An 18,189-nucleotide genomic window follows, 5' to 3' on the forward strand; every position below is an offset into this window, starting at 1 on the left:
TGGATCAGTGATTTTTGCAGAATTTATGCAAATTCTGCCCATTTGATTTAGGCATGCATGCTGTCAGTGTGCCCTGAACTGGGAGGTGCCTTTCTGCAGGTGAGAATATTCCATGTGCTTTTTCTGTGTATTTCTGAGGAAAACCAGCATTGAACACCGGAGATACCCCACTCAGGTCTGATAAATAACCTGGGTATTGGAGGAATAGGGATGATCTCCATGAGCTTCCTTCATTAAAATTCATTCCAATTTAGTACTGTGGTTCTTATTCTTGGCTGAATTACAGATTTTCCTGTGAAGTAAAATACGACTCATTTCTCTGAATCAGAAAAGTACAGTGGAAAAAGAAAGTATAAAACTATGAACAGTTTTCTAGAAGATGGTGCATACTTGTCACTGGTAAATACATGAGCAATCGTATCCTTCAAAGCTGCAACTAAGACACCCACTACAAGTGAGCAAACACCTGGACAATGTAGAAGAAGCAACAGGAAATGAAAAATCTCCAGAGTGTGATAAATACCAGTACTGATTTCTCATGAGATATTTGTCTTGAAGATTTAAAAAATGTAATTATTTAAATAGTGTTACTTCTTGTTGTCTATGAAAAAAAGCAACTAAAATGAGACAATTCTTTTTTTTTCCCCCTAAGGGAGACTCATAGAAAAGATGCTGAATAAGATGTCAATGTAATCAGAAGCTCTAATTGCTCAGATTCCAGAACATTAAAACTCCCAGGGAAAGCAGTAGTCCAGGAACATGAAGAACTGGTCACATAGACTTTGTTCAAAAACTAAGTTTGCATATGATAACAATTGCCTTTGAAATGATTTCAGTAGTACCTAGCATAACATTATGTAGTTGATATGCAATAATAGAATTTCATAATTAGAAGCTCTATTTAACTAAGTAAACTGAAAAGGGCATAAAGAATAGTTTACATATATAATTCAATTCCTAGAGAAATTCTGATATGTATATTTTAACTTACCAGATGAAACTCAATATGGATGCCAGACAGAAGAACTGCTTTACTCACCCGCACACAGGATAACGATGACACAGGAGTGCCGAGCATGTTCAATATTCCCTGCCCCCAGAGCATTGCCCACTCGAATACTGGCTGCCACCCCAAAGCCAACTGACATCTAAGAATGAACAATCTCAAATCACAAGAAGTCAGAGGGCCTGAAAATTAGAATCTTAGTGCACTAGTGCACTTAGAAACTCTAGACAGAGTCAGAAGTCCAGGTTTCAGAACTGGTTCTATTACATTTTAGCTATGTGACCGTGTACTAATTCCTCAGCCTCACCAACACCCAATTTCTTCATTGCTAAAGAGGTGTAACAGCTGCCCTGATTGCTACCTGTATCAAAGATGTCAAAGTAGAATCTCAATGATGCTGGATTTGATGGCAAAGCACTTCCTTTATTGGCTAAATACATACCATGAAGACTTAATCTAGCTACATTCTACAAGATAAGATTTAATGTATTATAAATATATAAATAACTTGTAAAAATTAAATAGCCATGTGTAAAAGCACTTAGAACAAATCTTAGCACACTGTAGGAATTCAACAAATGTTGATGAAATCTGACTCCATAACAATAAATTGTGTGTCTAATATATCCCATACATCTGATCACCCAGTAAATTAAAATATGTCCCTTTAGATGCCAAAACTTTATTTTAATCATTGATTATGTAAATCCAAAACTAAAAGCGTGTTTGTTTTTTAAACACCATTATTCAATCTTCAGGGTTATCCTTTGACCCCCTATTGTTATCCTGTAATACATTGTTGCCCTCAGGAGCTGTTTGGGTAACATGGGTTGTATAGAAAACTGTGGTTTTAACTCTCAAGTCTGCTTTTAATAATGTATATGTAATCCTTAAATTCTTGTTCCTTCTAGAAGCAGCATCCTCCCAAGAGCCTTCTAATTTTTTACTGTTTTGAGAACTAACCTAAGTTGAGTTGATTATATACATGTGTGTGTGTGTGTGTGTATGTGTGTGTATACACACATAGGTAGGTAGGTAGGTGGTAGGTAGATAGATAGATAGATAGATAGATAGATAGATAGATAGATAATTTGAAAAGTTAATGGACTTGACTATATAAAAATTTATAAGACTTGCATGACCAGAGTATACATAATTGGTTTCTGGTTCAAGATGAATGCTTAATTCTCTTCCCTCCCAACATACCATCAGTAATATCAGTAAAGATGCTTAACAGAAAAGAAATTCATTAACAACATTGAGAATAAGAGAGTAGACCAGCTTCTGGAAGAGGGAAAGCAGATGCCATGATCCTGGGGTAAAACCACAAGAAACCAAAGTCTAGAATACAAACAGTGATGAGTAGTACTTGGGGAGATTCACTAGAGAGCTACGAACAGCATGGCCACACCCCACTGCCTACCTGAGGCTCTCTTTCAGACTCACAGTACACAGAAAGACTGTGCTGAAATAGCAAAGCAAAGTGGGAGAGAGCTCTCTGAATGTTGTGAGCACCTCAGAACTAAGCCCTCTTGTTTTGTTTTGGGGGATGGATGGGACATGAGAGGTAGGGTGGGGCAGTAGGTAAGGAGTTCAGGTTGCCAAAGCTCACTGCACCTCACCCATAAACCCTTAAATGAAGATGTCACTTGATAGGTATCATCTCTGTACTCAGCTCCCTACTGGTCCTTCCCATTCAGCAGAGAGATCTGTTGGAGAAAAATCCCCAAATAATTTGACAGGAAAGCCATGCCATTCATTTATTTTATAAATCAATGTATTCATTCATAAATAAGTACAAATGGACTAACAAGGATTACCAGATCTTTGAGGAAAAACAAAGATCATATCTGAAAAAAAAGAGCAAGATAAATCAAAGACCAGCTGACCTCGGAGGAAATAAAGAGATGATTCAAGGAACAGAAGAGAATGTTGAAGGTTCAACTTAGCATCCTAAGACATTAAAAAGATAATGCAGCTTAAAACAAGAACAGGTTCCTGTGAAGGGACTATAAGAGAAAAAGAAGTTATTGGAAATTAAAAATGAAATGAAAAAAATCAGTAGCAAAAAGACAAAAAAAAATTTTTTTAATGGCAGAAAACGGTTAAGAGCAATAAGATCAATTTCAGAGGTCAACCTCCACCTAATGGGAAATTTAAAAAGAGAATAGAAAAAAAGAGAATAGAAATTTTAAAAGAGAGAATACAGAAAATGGAGAAAGAATAATATTTTTTAAATTTCTCAGAGTTGAGAAAAACAAAAGTCTTCATACTGAAAGGGTATATAATAAGTGCTAATAAACAGTAGAAAAATACACCTTGTGAAATTTCAGAACTACATGGCTAGAAGAAATACATACTAAAACGTTCACAGAGAAAAATCATGTTGTTACAGAGAAACAAGAACCAGATTCAGAACAGACCTCACATTAGTAACTCTGAATGCCAGAAAACAGAGTAACACCTTAAAAATTCTATGGGACATTATTTTGAACTTAGAATTCTACGCTCGGCAAAATTATTAAACAAGTCTAAGAGAAAAATAAAGACTCTTTCAAATGTACATGGGTCATGATTTACTTCACATATAATCTTAGGAAAAAGTTCTTCGACTAAATACTCTTCCCCAAAATTTAAAGGAATCTGAGAAAGTAGAAGAAACAGGGTCAAAGAAACTGTAGACCTACTTCATGAAGACAATTAAAATTTTTTTGTTTGAAACATGCAGATAGAAAAAGTCTAGAAATCATTGGATACAAATTAAAACAAGGAATCAAAGAACCCTGACCTTTCAAGAACAAAATGGATTCAAACTTAAGGTCTGTTTGAACACTGGGTGATCTTAGTAGCTGGGTAGGATACACACTGCTCTGTCAACAAGAAATAAAGGCTGTGAAAAATACAGAACAAAAGAAAAAAGGAAAGAGAGAGAGAGGGGTAAGGGAGAGAAGGAAGGAGGGAAAGAAAGAAGAAAGCTGTGTAAGAAAAGTCAGGGCCTAACTATGAAGCAAACTAAGATATGATGTGATATTGACCAACTGATGAAAGCAAGAAAAAATAACCCATTTCATCTTTTACTTGTAAAAGTATCTTTCAGGTGGGACAGTTTTAGTGACTATTGGGATTACATTTCCTTTCCATCTGATACAAGACTATCACTTATGTCTATAATCATATTTACAAAAGCAATGATATACAGCTGAGAGGCAGCATAACATTGAGATTAAGAATATGAACTCTAAAGGGAAGCCTCCGGGATCAAATCTTAGCCAATTACTTCCTTGAATTTAAACAAATTATCCTCTCTGAGTCTCAGTTTCTTTATCCATAAACGTGGGAAATAATAGTAAATGCCCATGTGGCATTGTAATGAGGATTCCATAAGTTACTCTTCATAAAGTATTTAGAACAACTCCTGACTCACAGCACCCAGGTGACTGTTAAACAACTTAGGGAATTTTGGAGGCAAATGAGAAGAGAGGTGGGGAAAAAATATAAGGACACAATGTGCCTCATGTTACAACTAAGGAGGTCAAGTTACAGTGTCTGTGATGGTACTGAACTAAGAAATGAGGGTCTAAGTTTATTATTTAAAGTCATAAATGTAAACACTAAGAGAACTAGAAATAACCACAATAAGGTAGAGGAAGATGGTATGGAAAGTGAGCTGTAGTCCTCATCCTTCCTAACAGTGAGTCAAAGGTGATAAGAAATGTAGGTATAAAGTTCTGGCAACAATCATCAGAACTATGAAAAGAAATGGTTCAAAAGTGGGACACCTCTGGGGAAGCAGAGTAAAAAAAAAATAGAAAGCAAATTTATTTCCAGTTCTGTAACTTTCTGAACTATGTGAACATATTATGTATGTGCTGCTTAGTACGAATTGCTTTTATAATAGAATATTTTTAAGAATACTCCTTTAATAATACTCCTTTAATAATATTCCTTTATAAAAATTTAAAGGAATATAGAAAAACTAGTCAGAAATACAACCGATAGAAAACTAGTAACAATTTTCTAGTTATAAAGAGCTTGTATATATTGATAAGAAAAAGAATCCCACTAGTCCCCAAACTGGTAAACAGGCAAAGGATATAAACAGGTAATTAAAAGAAAAACACCTAAACATAAAGATAGTCAACCTCATAAATTAAAAAAAATTAAAATAACATACTTCTTAAAATATACTGAGTTAGCAAAGATTTCTTTAGAAGTACTCATTTCTGACAATACTTTATTTGAGATTAGGTTCTCAAGGATAAAAATTCTACATGTAAAGATATTTACAGAAACAATACTGGTGATAGAGAAAAACTGGAAACAAATGAAAGGTCCAGGTGCAATATAATGAGGTGACTCAGTCTATCTTCAGGTGCTTATTATATACAGGCAAATTAGATTTTAAACTATTTTTAGGAAAAGCCTATAAAAACATGAAAAAATGCTTATGTGATGTTAAGTGAAGGAAGCAGCATACAACCATGAAAAAAATAAGCAGAGCAAAAAAATATGAAAAGGGGATAATCTTGAGAGTCTGTTTTTTACTGGTAAATTTAACATGTTTTCCTTTAGTATGATTATACATTATTTGGATTTGTCAGTGACGAGCTGATCAGGAAGGGAAGGTTTTGGTAGTGAGACGCCCATTTGGAAGAACGCATAAGGGGCCCACATGAGAATGAAATGGCAGGCACCAATTTTATTGCGGGGAGCGTGCTTCTAGTGCAGGGAGTGCAGTTCTGCTTCTGCTCTTTTTCTGGCTCCATTTCTTGTGCTCCCCTTCTGCTCCCCAGGGGACTATATGGGCTCCACATATATCATAGTACAATAGTGGTGTTCAGCCATACATGTGTGATACAATAAGCTGAATTATGTTTACATATTTAGGCACAGGCGCCCTACTACACTAATGTAACATTCTAAATCTGGGGTCCTATTCCTAGCTGCAAGCCTGGATCACAGCCAGACCTGGGACCAGCCAGGCCTGGGACCCACAGGATTTAATTCTACCACCTATTTTGTATTATTTACAATGCTTTCTTTTTGCTTCTTTATCTTTATTTTAACTGACATTATTCTTTCAGCACTTGATATTATTTCACTGTCTTCTGATTTTTAGTGCTGTTGTTGAGGTGTGAGGCCCCCAACATTGTTCTTTTCCAAGATTGTTTTGACAATTCAGCGTCTCTTGCATCTCCATGTAAATTTTAGGATCAGCTTGTCCAATCTGCAAAAAAGGCCAGTTCGAATTTTGATAGCAATTACATTGAATCTGTAGATCAACTTGGTAGTATTGCCACTGTAGCAATATTGAGTCTTCTAATCACAAACATGGGAACTCTTTCCATTTATTTAAGTCTTTAATTTCTTCCAACAATGTTTTGTAGTTTTCAGTGTACAAGTCTTGCCCCTGTTTGGTTGAATTTATTCCTAAGTATTTTATTCTTTTTGATGCTGTGGTGAATGGAACTGCTTTCTTAATTTCATCTTTGGATTGTTCAGTTAGTGTTATAGAAATAAAACTAATGTTTGTGTGCTGATGTGGTATCCTGCAACCTTGCAGAACTCATTTATTAGTTCTAATAGTTTGTTTTTTGTGTGTGCTTGTGGACTCCTTAGGGTTTTCTACATATAAAGCCATGTCGCTGCAAATACAAATTAGTTTTACTTTTTCCTTTCCAATCTAGATGCCTTTTATTTCCTTTTCTTGCGTAATTGCCCAGGCTAGAATCTCCAATACAATGTTCATTATGATTTTTGAATGTTCAGATTCATGTCTTACTTTGTCTTTGACTCTTGTCAAATGTCTCTGACAATTTCTGTCAGTGTCTCTATTCTCTGTCTTTGAAATTCCTACTAGATATATGATGGACCTATATCTTTCATATATTCCATCTCTTTTCCCCCATATTTATTTATAGGAAATATACATAATATAAAATTTACCATCTTAACCATTTTTTTCCTTCTTACTCTAGTAATTTTTATATGGCATATATATATATTTACCATCTTAACCATTTTTAAGTATATAGTTCAATAGCATTAAATACATTCATAATGTGCAACCAATCATAACCATCGATCTCCATAATTTTCAAAAATCTTGTGAAACTGAAACTCTCTACACATTTAACAATAACTTCATATTCTCCCCTCCCACAAGCCCCTGGCAGCCACCATTCTACTTTCTGTCTTCATGATTTCTGACCATTCTAAGTATCTTATATAAGTGGAATCATACAGTATTTGTATTTTTCTGACTGGCTAATTTAACTTGGCATAATGTCCTCAAAGTTCATCCACATTGTAGCATGTGTCAAAATTTCCTTCTTTTTTTAAGGCTGAACAATACTCCATTGTATGTATATATCACATTTTGCTTATCCATTCATCGTATATACCACATTTTGCTTATCCTGTCAATGCATTTTGGGGTTGCTTTCACCTGTTGGCTATTGTGAATAATGCCGCTATAAACATGAGTGTGAAAATATCTCTGCTTTCGATTCTTTGGGGTGTATACCCAGAAATGGAATTGCTGGGTCATATGGTAATTCTTTTTTTTTTTTTTTTGAGGAATCACCACCACACATTTTTCCATAGTGGCTGCATCGTTCTACATTCCAACCAACATTGTACAGGGTTTCCAATTTTTCCACATCCTCATCAACATTTGTTATTACTTTTTTAAAATAGTAGCCATACTAATGGGAGTGAGGGAGTTAGGGAGTATCTCAATGTAGTTTTTTGTAATCATTCCTAATGATCAGTGATGTTGAGCATCTTTTCATGTGCTTATTGGCCATTGGTATATCTTCCTTGGAGAAATATCTATTCAAGTCCTTTGCACATTTTTGAATCAGGTTTTGTTCTGTTTTGTTTTTTGTTTTGTTAGAGTTTTAGTTCTCCATATATTCTGGATAGTAATCCTTCGTCACACATAAGATTTTCAAATATTTTCTCCTCTTCTGTGGGTTGCCTTTTTACTCTGTAGATATTGTCTTTCAATGCACAAATTTTTAAAATGTTCATGAAGTCTAATTTGTCTAATTTTTCTTTTGTTGCCTGTGGCTTTGGAGCCATAGCCAAGAAATCATTGCCAAAGTCAATGTCATAAAGCTTTTTGCCTTATGTTTTCTTCTAAGAGTTTTATTGTTTTAGGTCTTACACTTAGGTCTTTGATTCACTTTGAGTTAATTTTTATATATGGTATTAGGTAAGCATCCAACTTCAGTCTTTTGCATGTGGATATACAGTTTTCCTAGCACCATTTGTTGAAAAGACTGTCCTTTTCTCATTGGATAGTCTTGGCATCTTTGTCAAAAATCATTTGATCATATGTGCAAGGGTTGGTCTACGTATCTATTTCTATCTATTTACACATCTTTGTTTTATTCTAGGAATTTCCATATATCCATCTTCAAGTTCATTATTTGTTTTTTAAGCTTTTAACTAATCTTTTTTATCATATCTATTAAGTGTTAAATTTTTTTGGCTATATTTTCTATTTTTGAAAATTCTAGTTAGTTCTTTTTTACAAATATTGTTCCTTTGGTTTCAATTCCTTTTATGTTTAATGACTTTTTAAAGCATGATACTTTTCTCAGTCTGATTATTAAAACATCATCTCAAATTAAAACTCTAATTTTTCTGTTTGTTGTACTGTTAACTCTTGCTTAGAACTGCATATTTCTTTGTATTTTATAATTTTTGTTGTAAGCTCACCACTAATGAGGCTTGTTTTTTCCCACAGAAATAATGAAGAATTATTGCCTCACTGTCTCTAGCAAAAGAAAGCCTGTGACAAGAAGCAGAAAGTAGAATGGTGGTTGCCAGAAACTGAGGACAAGAGAAATGGGGAGTTGTTTAACAGGTACAGAGTTTCAGTTCTGCAAAATAAAAAAGTGCTGGAATTGTTTGCACAGTAACGTGAATGTGCTTCACATTACTGAACTGAAGAGTTAAAGTTGATTAAGATAGTAAATTTTGTTATGTATATTTTACCACAAATAAAAATTAAAATTAAAATTAAAAAAAGGAAGCCTGTGACAGAGCAGGTAAAAAAACAAATTCTGAAGATAAGATAGAATTAGTGGATAGGTGCTGTTGACCACACACCTATAAACAAGCTCTAGCATCACCATTTAAAAACAAAAGCAAAACCATGACCCTTCCTAGATCTTCTATTTCCCATCGCCAACAACCAAACTCTAGACAGAACATACCTACCTTGAAAGTCAATACATTCAAATCTGGCTTTCACTCTTTATCACTCCATAAGCAATCTAATGACCTTTTATCAAAAGGTGGCTTTCCGAGCTTATCTTTGGCCACCTCTCAGCGGCCCTCACCCACTTGTCATTCTCTACGTGAATCATTCTTTGTAGCTGGCTTCTCCATTACACATTCCTTGATTTCCTGCTTTCCACACTAGCATGTCCTGTCTCTTGGCTGGGTTTTCCTTCTATTCCTGACCTCTACATGTTGAGGCTTGTTCCTACATACTCTTCCCTTTTGTTTTCAAATAACCATATCAATTCCCACTAAAATTACTTGTTTTATTTTCAAGATTAAAAAAAAAATACATAGAAACAAACAAACAAAAGCTCATAATCCCACTGCCCAGATGGCCTCTGTTGATCTTTTAAAAAAGAAAAAGAAAATGAATAAATAAAATAAAGAGAGTATTTGGTAAAAGGCATTACACTCACACAGTTCTTCAAGCCAGAAATTCTGGAGTTATTTGTGATTCTTCCCATTCATTGCCTTGCCTTCCACATCCAAACTCTAGTCATATCCTGTCAATTCTGCTTCTATAACATAACTAATTCACTCACTTTCTTCCTCTTCTACCAGCAGCCTCCTAGCTGCTCAGCTGGACAATTCCAACAGCCTCCTTTCAGCCCTCTCCACTCCCATACTTGTTCTCTTCTAAGCTACCTTCTAAACTGCAGCAAGAAGCACATAACACCCTTCTTCGATCACTAAGCCCCTGAGCCAGGTTCTCATTTCAGGTCTCTGAACACGCCAAGTGCTCTTTCCCATCTGGGAGCATTTGCTCAGGCTACCCAGTCAGCTCTCACCCCTGAGATCCCTGGGCTGGGTCCCTCTCACTTTTCAAGTCTCAGCTTAAATAGCAGCTCAGAACTGTTCCTGACTACTCCATCTAAAAGGGTATCAGTCTCTGTCTTTATGCATCTCAGACTTTTTTTGTTTCTCTTATGGTACATGTTATATATATTTGTAATACTCTTAGTCATCTGTCTGTCTCTCCATCAGACCACAAGCCACAAGAGGGCAGGGATTTTCTCCATTTTACTCACCACTGTATCCTAGCACTAACTCCATATTTGCTGAATAAACATGCCAGGTATTATGCTAAGTGTTTTATATGTATTATCTCAATCTTCATCTACAAAGTAGGCATTATTTTTTCCCATTTTGTCTATGAGAAAACTGAAGCTCAGAAAGGTTAAGTAACAAGTGTGTGGTCACATAGGTGGGGAGCCGCATGGCCAAGACTCAAATCCAGTGTGACTGGCACCAAAATCTATGCTGCCTCCACTGTGCTGTGCTCACTCCCATGCTATCTGACTACTCTCTCCTCAGTGCATGGCATGGTGGGTATTCAACACGTTGGCTGAGTGAATGTAATGACAATGGCCCAGCAGAGTTTATGCAGAGAAGGTCTCACTCCTGAAGTTCTTATCACGTATGCTGCAGAGGTCAGTTGATAAATGACAGCTCGGGCTCCAAGTTCTGTCACACTAATCAGTCTTGAAATATTGACAACACACACACACACAAAAAACACATTTCAAAAAGTGGATTAAAGCAGACATTTTCTTTATGAAACCAGGATATATCTTAATTTAAGAGAAGCCAAAACTACCCCAGAAGCATAATCCAATGGAAGAATTCATCATATGTGCACAGGAGAATCCCAGACATCCATTCCCAGGAAGTTGCCAGGAACTCAGGCAGCTAGGATGTGATACAGATTCATTCTACAAGCCCCTGCTCCACCAGTGAATAAAACATCAGATTTAAAGTAGAAAACAACAAAGTTCTTAGAGTTGAAGGTCATTCCTCAGGGAGATATAGGATCACAATGTTGGAGGGGAAAGACGAAAGGCAGTGGAACTCTACATAAAATTGATGGGATTATTGGAGTAGTTAAGTGTCCATGGAAACTTTCACATCAGGTACTATCATCCTCTATCTCTATTATTTTCTCTATTACTTTACTAGCATTAAGATGGTTAAGGTGACTACCTCTGACCAAAATTATTATAGTTCTGATAGAAACATGGATCATATCTAAAACAGAGCCAAATCAGCCACTCTGGGTTTTTTTTTTTAATAGCTAAAATTTTGGTCTCTTTATTGATCACAGGTCATGTATTTGACTTTATACACACACACAATAATACCACACACACACACAATACACATTGCACACACTCACAAATAGTTCCAATTAAGAGTCACTAACTAAACAACTAAAATTTTCTTGCGAACTGCTAACTGCTCAAACTAGAGAGCCAGCTTCCATGGCGCACAGCAGTTTTGAGTCGGTCCCACATAATTTTTACTGAACTGTTGACAAACCTGCAAGGAATGTTCCAATCTCAAAGGCCCACCACTCAATGCACACGGTTAGCATACTAGGAATACCCAGCTGGATGTAGGATCCCCACTCCTGGAAACACTCACTAGTCCAACCTAGAAGACAGGGAAGAAAACAGGCATTTACTTTTCAAAAGTCTGATACCAATAATTCTACTTCATATTCCTGCCTCCTCTAAATGGACAGAGAGCAACTGCAGTTGTCAGAAAAATAATATATTTTAAAGATGTAAAACAAGACCAGAGTTTGAGATAGCAGGAATAGAGCTGGCAATACTAAGTGAAACTGAAGTTATGTGTAAGCCCTACCAGCCACACCTTTCACTCCCGAGTATAAGTGACAGAAACTTTTGTAGATCTCCATTAGAAAATATGTAGGATAATCTCTGTGGCAGGTTGTGGTTGTGGCATATTAAGGACATCAAGGAAACTATCACCAGGGAACTAGAGAAGTAAATATGATAGATGCATATTATAGTTAAAAGCAAAACACTGCATGTACTTATAGCAATATGGTTAGATCCGAAAAAAAACATTGTGTTAACGGATAACAAGGTAAAAATTGATAAACTGGACTACATCAAAATTTAAAACATCTATGTATCAAATGACATAACCACAGAGTGAAAAAGTAACCCAAAAAATGGGAGAAAATATTTGTAAATCATATATCTGATGAGGATATATGGATATCATAATATCCAGAATATATAAAGAGCTCCTACAACAACAAAAAACAATTAAAAATAGGCAAAGAAAGGACTCAGACATTTCTCCAAAGAAGATATACAGATAGCCAACAAGCACATGAAAAAAATGTTCAACATCACTAATCGTGGCCACATGAGGATTTTTAAAAAGTGATCTTGTAGGCATTTGGTAAACTTTCTTAATGTGAGGGCCTCTATTAAATTCTGGAAAAATTTTAGCCTTTTCTCCTACTATTTGTTCTCCATTCCTAGCTATTCTTTCCTTTGCACTCAGGTATCTTCCCTCTCTCTTCATTTCTCTTTCACATGTTCTTCTCTCTCTACAACTCTCTGTGACATACTTTGAGAGATTTTCTGTTTTCTATCTCTTGGTTTAGTAATTATATTTTAAGCTGTGTCTTGTCTAGTTTTTGATTCATTTATTTTAATTTTCAAAAATTACATTTTTCATTTCTAAGATTTTATTTGGTTCTTTTTTATATCTGCCTATCCTTATTTTAAAACCTCCTACCTTTGAACATTTTAAGGATGCTTATTAAATTTTTTTTTTCAGATTGTCCTATCATTTCTACCTTATCATGTATGAAATCTTTCATGTGTTGGTTTTGTGATGTTTCTTTCCTGGCATTGGATTTCTGATTTGTTTATATCCTGGGTCATGGAACATACACAGACCTATATTTTGTTAATTCTGAGACTCACTTTTTTGCATTTTAATACCTTTAAAATTGGAAATCATCTTTCAGTTGAGGTGTTAAAATATTATGTCATAATTTAATTAGAAGATTCGTTGTGGCACATAATTACATCTTAGATATATTGACATATAGTACTTAATTTCAGGAAACATTGTCTGATTGATGCCTGCCCCCTCAAACTGTGGTTTTGACTGACTTCTTTACATTTTTTTCCGTGAGCTTATTTCCCAAGGGAGTTGTCTTTCTGAGTCATACATGTGTCCTGTCCATTTTTTAAAATGCTGTGTCTACTTAGGTTTAATGGAATATACCAATTTCTTAGCTCAGAGTTCCTTCATCATGACTGTAATTCAGGTTCAAGCTCACTCTTAGGTATGGTGATTGACCCTTTCTGCTCAAGGCTTAGATCAAGCAGCTTATTTGTACTTATGACTTTAGGCTGGGAGGCAGGTTTTCTGGTCTACAGAGACTGAGAGCAGATTAGTGGTTGCCGGGGGCTCAGGGTGGGAACAGGGATTCACTGACTAATGGCTAATAGTCGTGAGGAATCTTTTTTGGGTGATGAAAATGTTCTAAAATGATTTTACAGCATATAAATTATACCTCACTAAAGCTGTTAAAAAAAAACGGATTATTTTCCTCATTTTGACTTTGAAACAAAGAATCTGAAATGATTCAGAATTGTGATCTGACTAGAGGAAATGATTAAATGTTAGTTATATTTAGATGTGGAGGTTAGGTAGAGTGAAACTGAGAAGTTCTCTAAGCATTCACTTATCTATTTCTGCTTTTAAAAATGAAAAGAAAACAAATAAAAGGAGGCTGATTAGAAATAAAAGTTAAGGTTTAAGGGCTGAAGCTTGCTCTTACCACTTTTTAAAAATTTATTTATTTTAATTAGTTTCAAGTATACAGTACATTGGTTAGACATCTATATAGTTCATAAAACAATCCTCCTAATTGCTCCCTCCCTCCCCTGACCCTCCACCTAGCCAACATATTAATGCTAACTGTATTCCCTATGCTGTGCTCCCCATCCCCCTGACCATCCATCAGTTACTAATTTGTACTTTTTAACCCTTCATCCCATTTTCCTATTCCCTCAACCCCTCTTCCCTTCTGTCCATTACCAAATTGTCCACTAAATTTGTGAGTTTGTTTTTGATTAGTTTGTTCTTTTTATTCCTTAGATTCCGCATAAGTGTTTGTCTTTCTCCATCTGACTTAAATACCTTCTAAGTCCATCAAAGCAATATCTTTTTCCATCCCCTTCCTTTTAGTCTGTGTGTGTCTTTTAATCTGAAGTGATTAATAGGCAACATAAAGGGGTTTGTTTTCCTTTCCATTTATCTACTCTATCTTTTAGTTGGAGCACTTAATTCTTTTCCATTTGAGGTACTTATTGATAGGAATGTAGTTGTTACCATTCTTTATTCCTGTTTTTTGACACATGTTTTTTCTTCTTAAAGAAGTCCTTCCAACATTTCCTGTAATACTGGCTTGGTGGTGATAAATTCCTTTAGCTTATTTTTGTCTGGGAAGCTCTTTATCTCTCCTTCAACTCTAAATGATAGCTTTGCTGGATAAAGTATCCTTGGTTGTAGATCCTGGGTCTTCATCACATCAAATATTTTGTGCCAAGCCCTTCTGTCCTGCAAAATGTCTTTTGAGAAATCAGCTGCCAGTCTTATGGGTGTTCCCTTGTAGGTAACTATCTGCTTTTCTCTTGCAGCTTTTAATATTCTTTCTTTGTATTTGACCTTTGGCATTTTAATTATGATGTGTCTTGGTGTGAGCCTCTTTGGATCCCTGGTTTTTGGGATTCTCTGAGCTTCCTGGGGTTCTATGTCCATTTCCTTCATCAGGTTAGGGAAGTTTTCCATCTGTTTCTTCAAACATATGTTCAACATCTTGTTTTCCTTCAGGTATGCTGATTGGATATTTTGACCCTTAATAGTGTCCCATATGCTCCTTAAATTATTTTTATAGTCTTGGCATCTTATCTCTTGTCATTCTGATTGAGTGTCCTTAGCTTTCCCATCCTCTAGATAGGGCATTTGATCCTTTCCTTCATTCACTTTGTTTATTCCTTTGTTTATTCCATTTAATATACTTCCCATCTCAAATAATGTATTCTTCATTTTGTTGTAGCTGCCAGCCCCCCAAAAGACACACGGACCACCAGAACTCAGTGAGTTATAGGAAACACACTCTTTATTCAGCCAGCTGGGTCTGCCAGGGGTACGCAGACCCCAAATTAAGCAGTCCTGAAATGTAGAGATACAGGGTTTTTAAGCCCTAAATCCCATTCCTCATTCTGTCTTAAACACAAAGGTCTATTTTTCTCCTATTCACTACCTGTCAACCCACAGGTCGGTTGTGCAAGCGGGGGTACAGAAGCAGAAAGTTTATTGTTAGAATGTTATGTTCCCATGGGTGATAGCCTATGTTCCCATGGGCAATAGCCAAGCAGTAATTTTCCAGCCAGCACAATTTCAGACTGGTTCCCTTTTATACTTTCCATTTCCATTTTTTTATCTCTTTGTTGAAGTACTCACAGAATTCATCTACACTTCCCAAAAGTTCATCTTTATAATCAGTGTTTTGAACTTTGCATCTATTAGATTACTTGACTCCATTATATCTGGATTTCTGTTCTGTTCTCTCATATGATTTCTGCTTCTTTGTCTTCCCATTTTGGCTGCCTTTCCATGTCTGTTTCTATGTACTAAGCAAAGCTCCTAAGTTTCCTGGTCTTATTAGTGTGGATTTGTGAAGTAGGTGTCCAGTGGCACAGTCTTGAGAGGGTTTCAGCTGCAGGCCAAATTTAGCCCAAGCCTCTACCCCTATAGAGCCACCTGTTCAGCAAACAATCCACAGATACTGTGCTTATAGTTGCCTCACAAGGCCACACCAGAAACTGACACCAGCTGCCTCCAGTGTGAGTCTCAACAAGGAGCACCTGACTCACTGAAGATATACCTGGATGTGGCTTGGGTGGGACTGTGAGTTGGGGGAGGCAGAGTTTCAGGGAATCCTCTGGGTGGAGTGACCTCTGTTATCCAGTTTGATGACATCACGGCTATGGCGGTGCTGTGTCTGCGCAATGGGAGGATAGAGACCTCAACACGGAAAAATAGATATCACAGGCACTTCTGTACAGAGCGAGTCTTGCCTTGGCCCTCACTCCAACAATGTCTCCTTATAAGTCCCTGGTGCCCCCTGCGCACAGCCGAGTTGGCACTGGTGTCAGAGCGAGCAGGTCTGTCACCACAAAAATCCACTCATGGATGCGGCCCCTTTAAGAGGAGTCTGCTGCTGCCGCTGCCACTGCCACTGCCAGGGACCGTCTCACTCAGCTGCTCGACACTGGGCAGCCTCATGTCCTCACCCCATTCCTACCTTCTGCCGTTGCAGGGTGATTTTTTGGATTTCTCCTTAGTTGTATGGCTTGTTCATCTAGATCTCAGGCGATTTTTCCTTGCTGCTTGCTCCTTGTTTCTGTCACAACTTTGATCTGGTCACCAGAGGGATGAACAGAGCCTCTATCATCTACGCCATTTCCCCCACCCCTTATTTTATCACTTTTAATGGATTAACTATTTTAAAAATGTGTGTATGAATTTTTTCTTGTTGCAGGCAAACTGATCTCTAGTCGGTAGCATTTGCACAAATATACTGGGACCCAAACTGGGTTAAAATTAGCATTTCACTGTTTCAGAGTTTACTTAGTTAAGATGTATTTCTTTCTGTGTAAGAAAAACGGGTTCTATGGAAAGTAACCTCACAAGGTGATAAGATCATAAATTCCTAACGTTTTAGTAAAAGATTTACCTTTGTCTTAAGCAATCCCTGTCCCTGTTTCTGTGCATCTAGGTTAACACACCTTTGAAATAAGCCACCCTCAAGAAAGCACAAAATCTTGTTCACTATCCTGTAATCCAATCCCCGCCTTGCTTTCTCCCACCTTCACGTAATCTTCCCTTAGTCCCCTCCTTAATTTCAAATGCATGGAAGAAGTTGCAACACTGTTATTCTTAGGAGCATCTGAGATCTTGCTCCCTGGCATATGTCATCAGTTTGGCTCAAATAAACTTTTATAAAAATTCTCTATAGGCTTGGACTTTTCTTATGTTAATTAAATGATATATTTTCTTCTATTAATGAAATAACTTTTTCAGGGAAGTTCTTTTTCAAGCAGGAGCAGGCCTGAAATTTGGTAAGATAAATGAGTACAGAGTGACTGTCTGAGAACTTTAAGAGCCACAGGCTTTTAACATTTCCTGAGTGCCTCAGAGTTCCCAATTGTAGCAGAGACCACAACTTGTCTACCAAAATCCATTTCCTTATCTTTCACAGAAATAAATCCATCAGAGTTTAGAGGCTACTTGTACATTTCTTGCAACTTGGTGTGATCACATGACTAAGTATCGGCCAACAGGATAAAATTAGAATTGGTGTGGGCAACTTTAAAGAGAATGTGTGGGTGTCCCGTTCTTCTCTATTTCCTTCTTCCTACTAACTGGAATGTAGCAGCAATGCTGGAGCCATCTTAGGTCATGAAATGACCCTGTGGGTGCCAGGCCTGACTGGCTCAAGGTCTGGCTGTGATTCAGGCCCGCGGCTAAGAATAGAATCCCAGACTTAGAAAATACATAAACATATTTCAGCTTATTGTATCACGCATGTGTGGCTGAATGCCACTTTTGTGCTCTGCTATGTGAGGAGATATGCAGTCCCCTGGAGAGGGAGGAGAGAGCAGAAGGGGAAAGCAGGAGAGCACTGAAAGGGGAATAGAAGTGCACGCAAGACTGCATGCCCCGTGCAATAGACTGCGCTCCCCAATAGAACTGCACTTCCCAACAGAAGTGCACTCTGCACAATAAAGTTGGTGCATGCGGTTTCATCCTCATGTCTGCATCTTGTGCATTCTTCCAGCTGGGCTCACACCATCAAATCTTCCCTTCTCAGTCAGCAATACCCCTGATCCTGACAATTGGCGTAGTCAGCAGGATGAGGTGTGTATGGACCCCAGTGCTCCGAACAGTTTCCAGGTGCAGGAGACCTAGGTGGAGAACATGTGCCCCCGCCCCCCAACCACAAGGAGTACCCTGTGGCTGAGTATCTGGCTATGGGGAAGCCA

At 37.0% G+C, this 18,189-nt stretch overlaps 1 protein-coding gene across 1 annotated transcript in view; it reads right to left on the reverse strand.

The window, feature by feature from the left end:
• Positions 1-18,189, reverse strand: part of LOC120589781 (multidrug and toxin extrusion protein 2-like) — a 54,144-nt gene that overhangs the window by 13,839 nt on the left and 22,116 nt on the right. The window contains 4 exon segments of the mRNA XM_039847398.1: positions 391-466; positions 1,040-1,148; positions 10,704-10,776; positions 11,605-11,734. Of these exon segments, the coding sequence (XP_039703332.1) occupies positions 391-466; positions 1,040-1,148; positions 10,704-10,776; positions 11,605-11,734 (388 nt within the window).

Source organism: Pteropus medius, unplaced genomic scaffold, assembly GCF_902729225.1.
Source record: "Pteropus medius unplaced genomic scaffold, Ma_sr-lr_union100, whole genome shotgun sequence".
Taxonomy (NCBI): Eukaryota; Metazoa; Chordata; class Mammalia; order Chiroptera; family Pteropodidae; genus Pteropus; species Pteropus medius.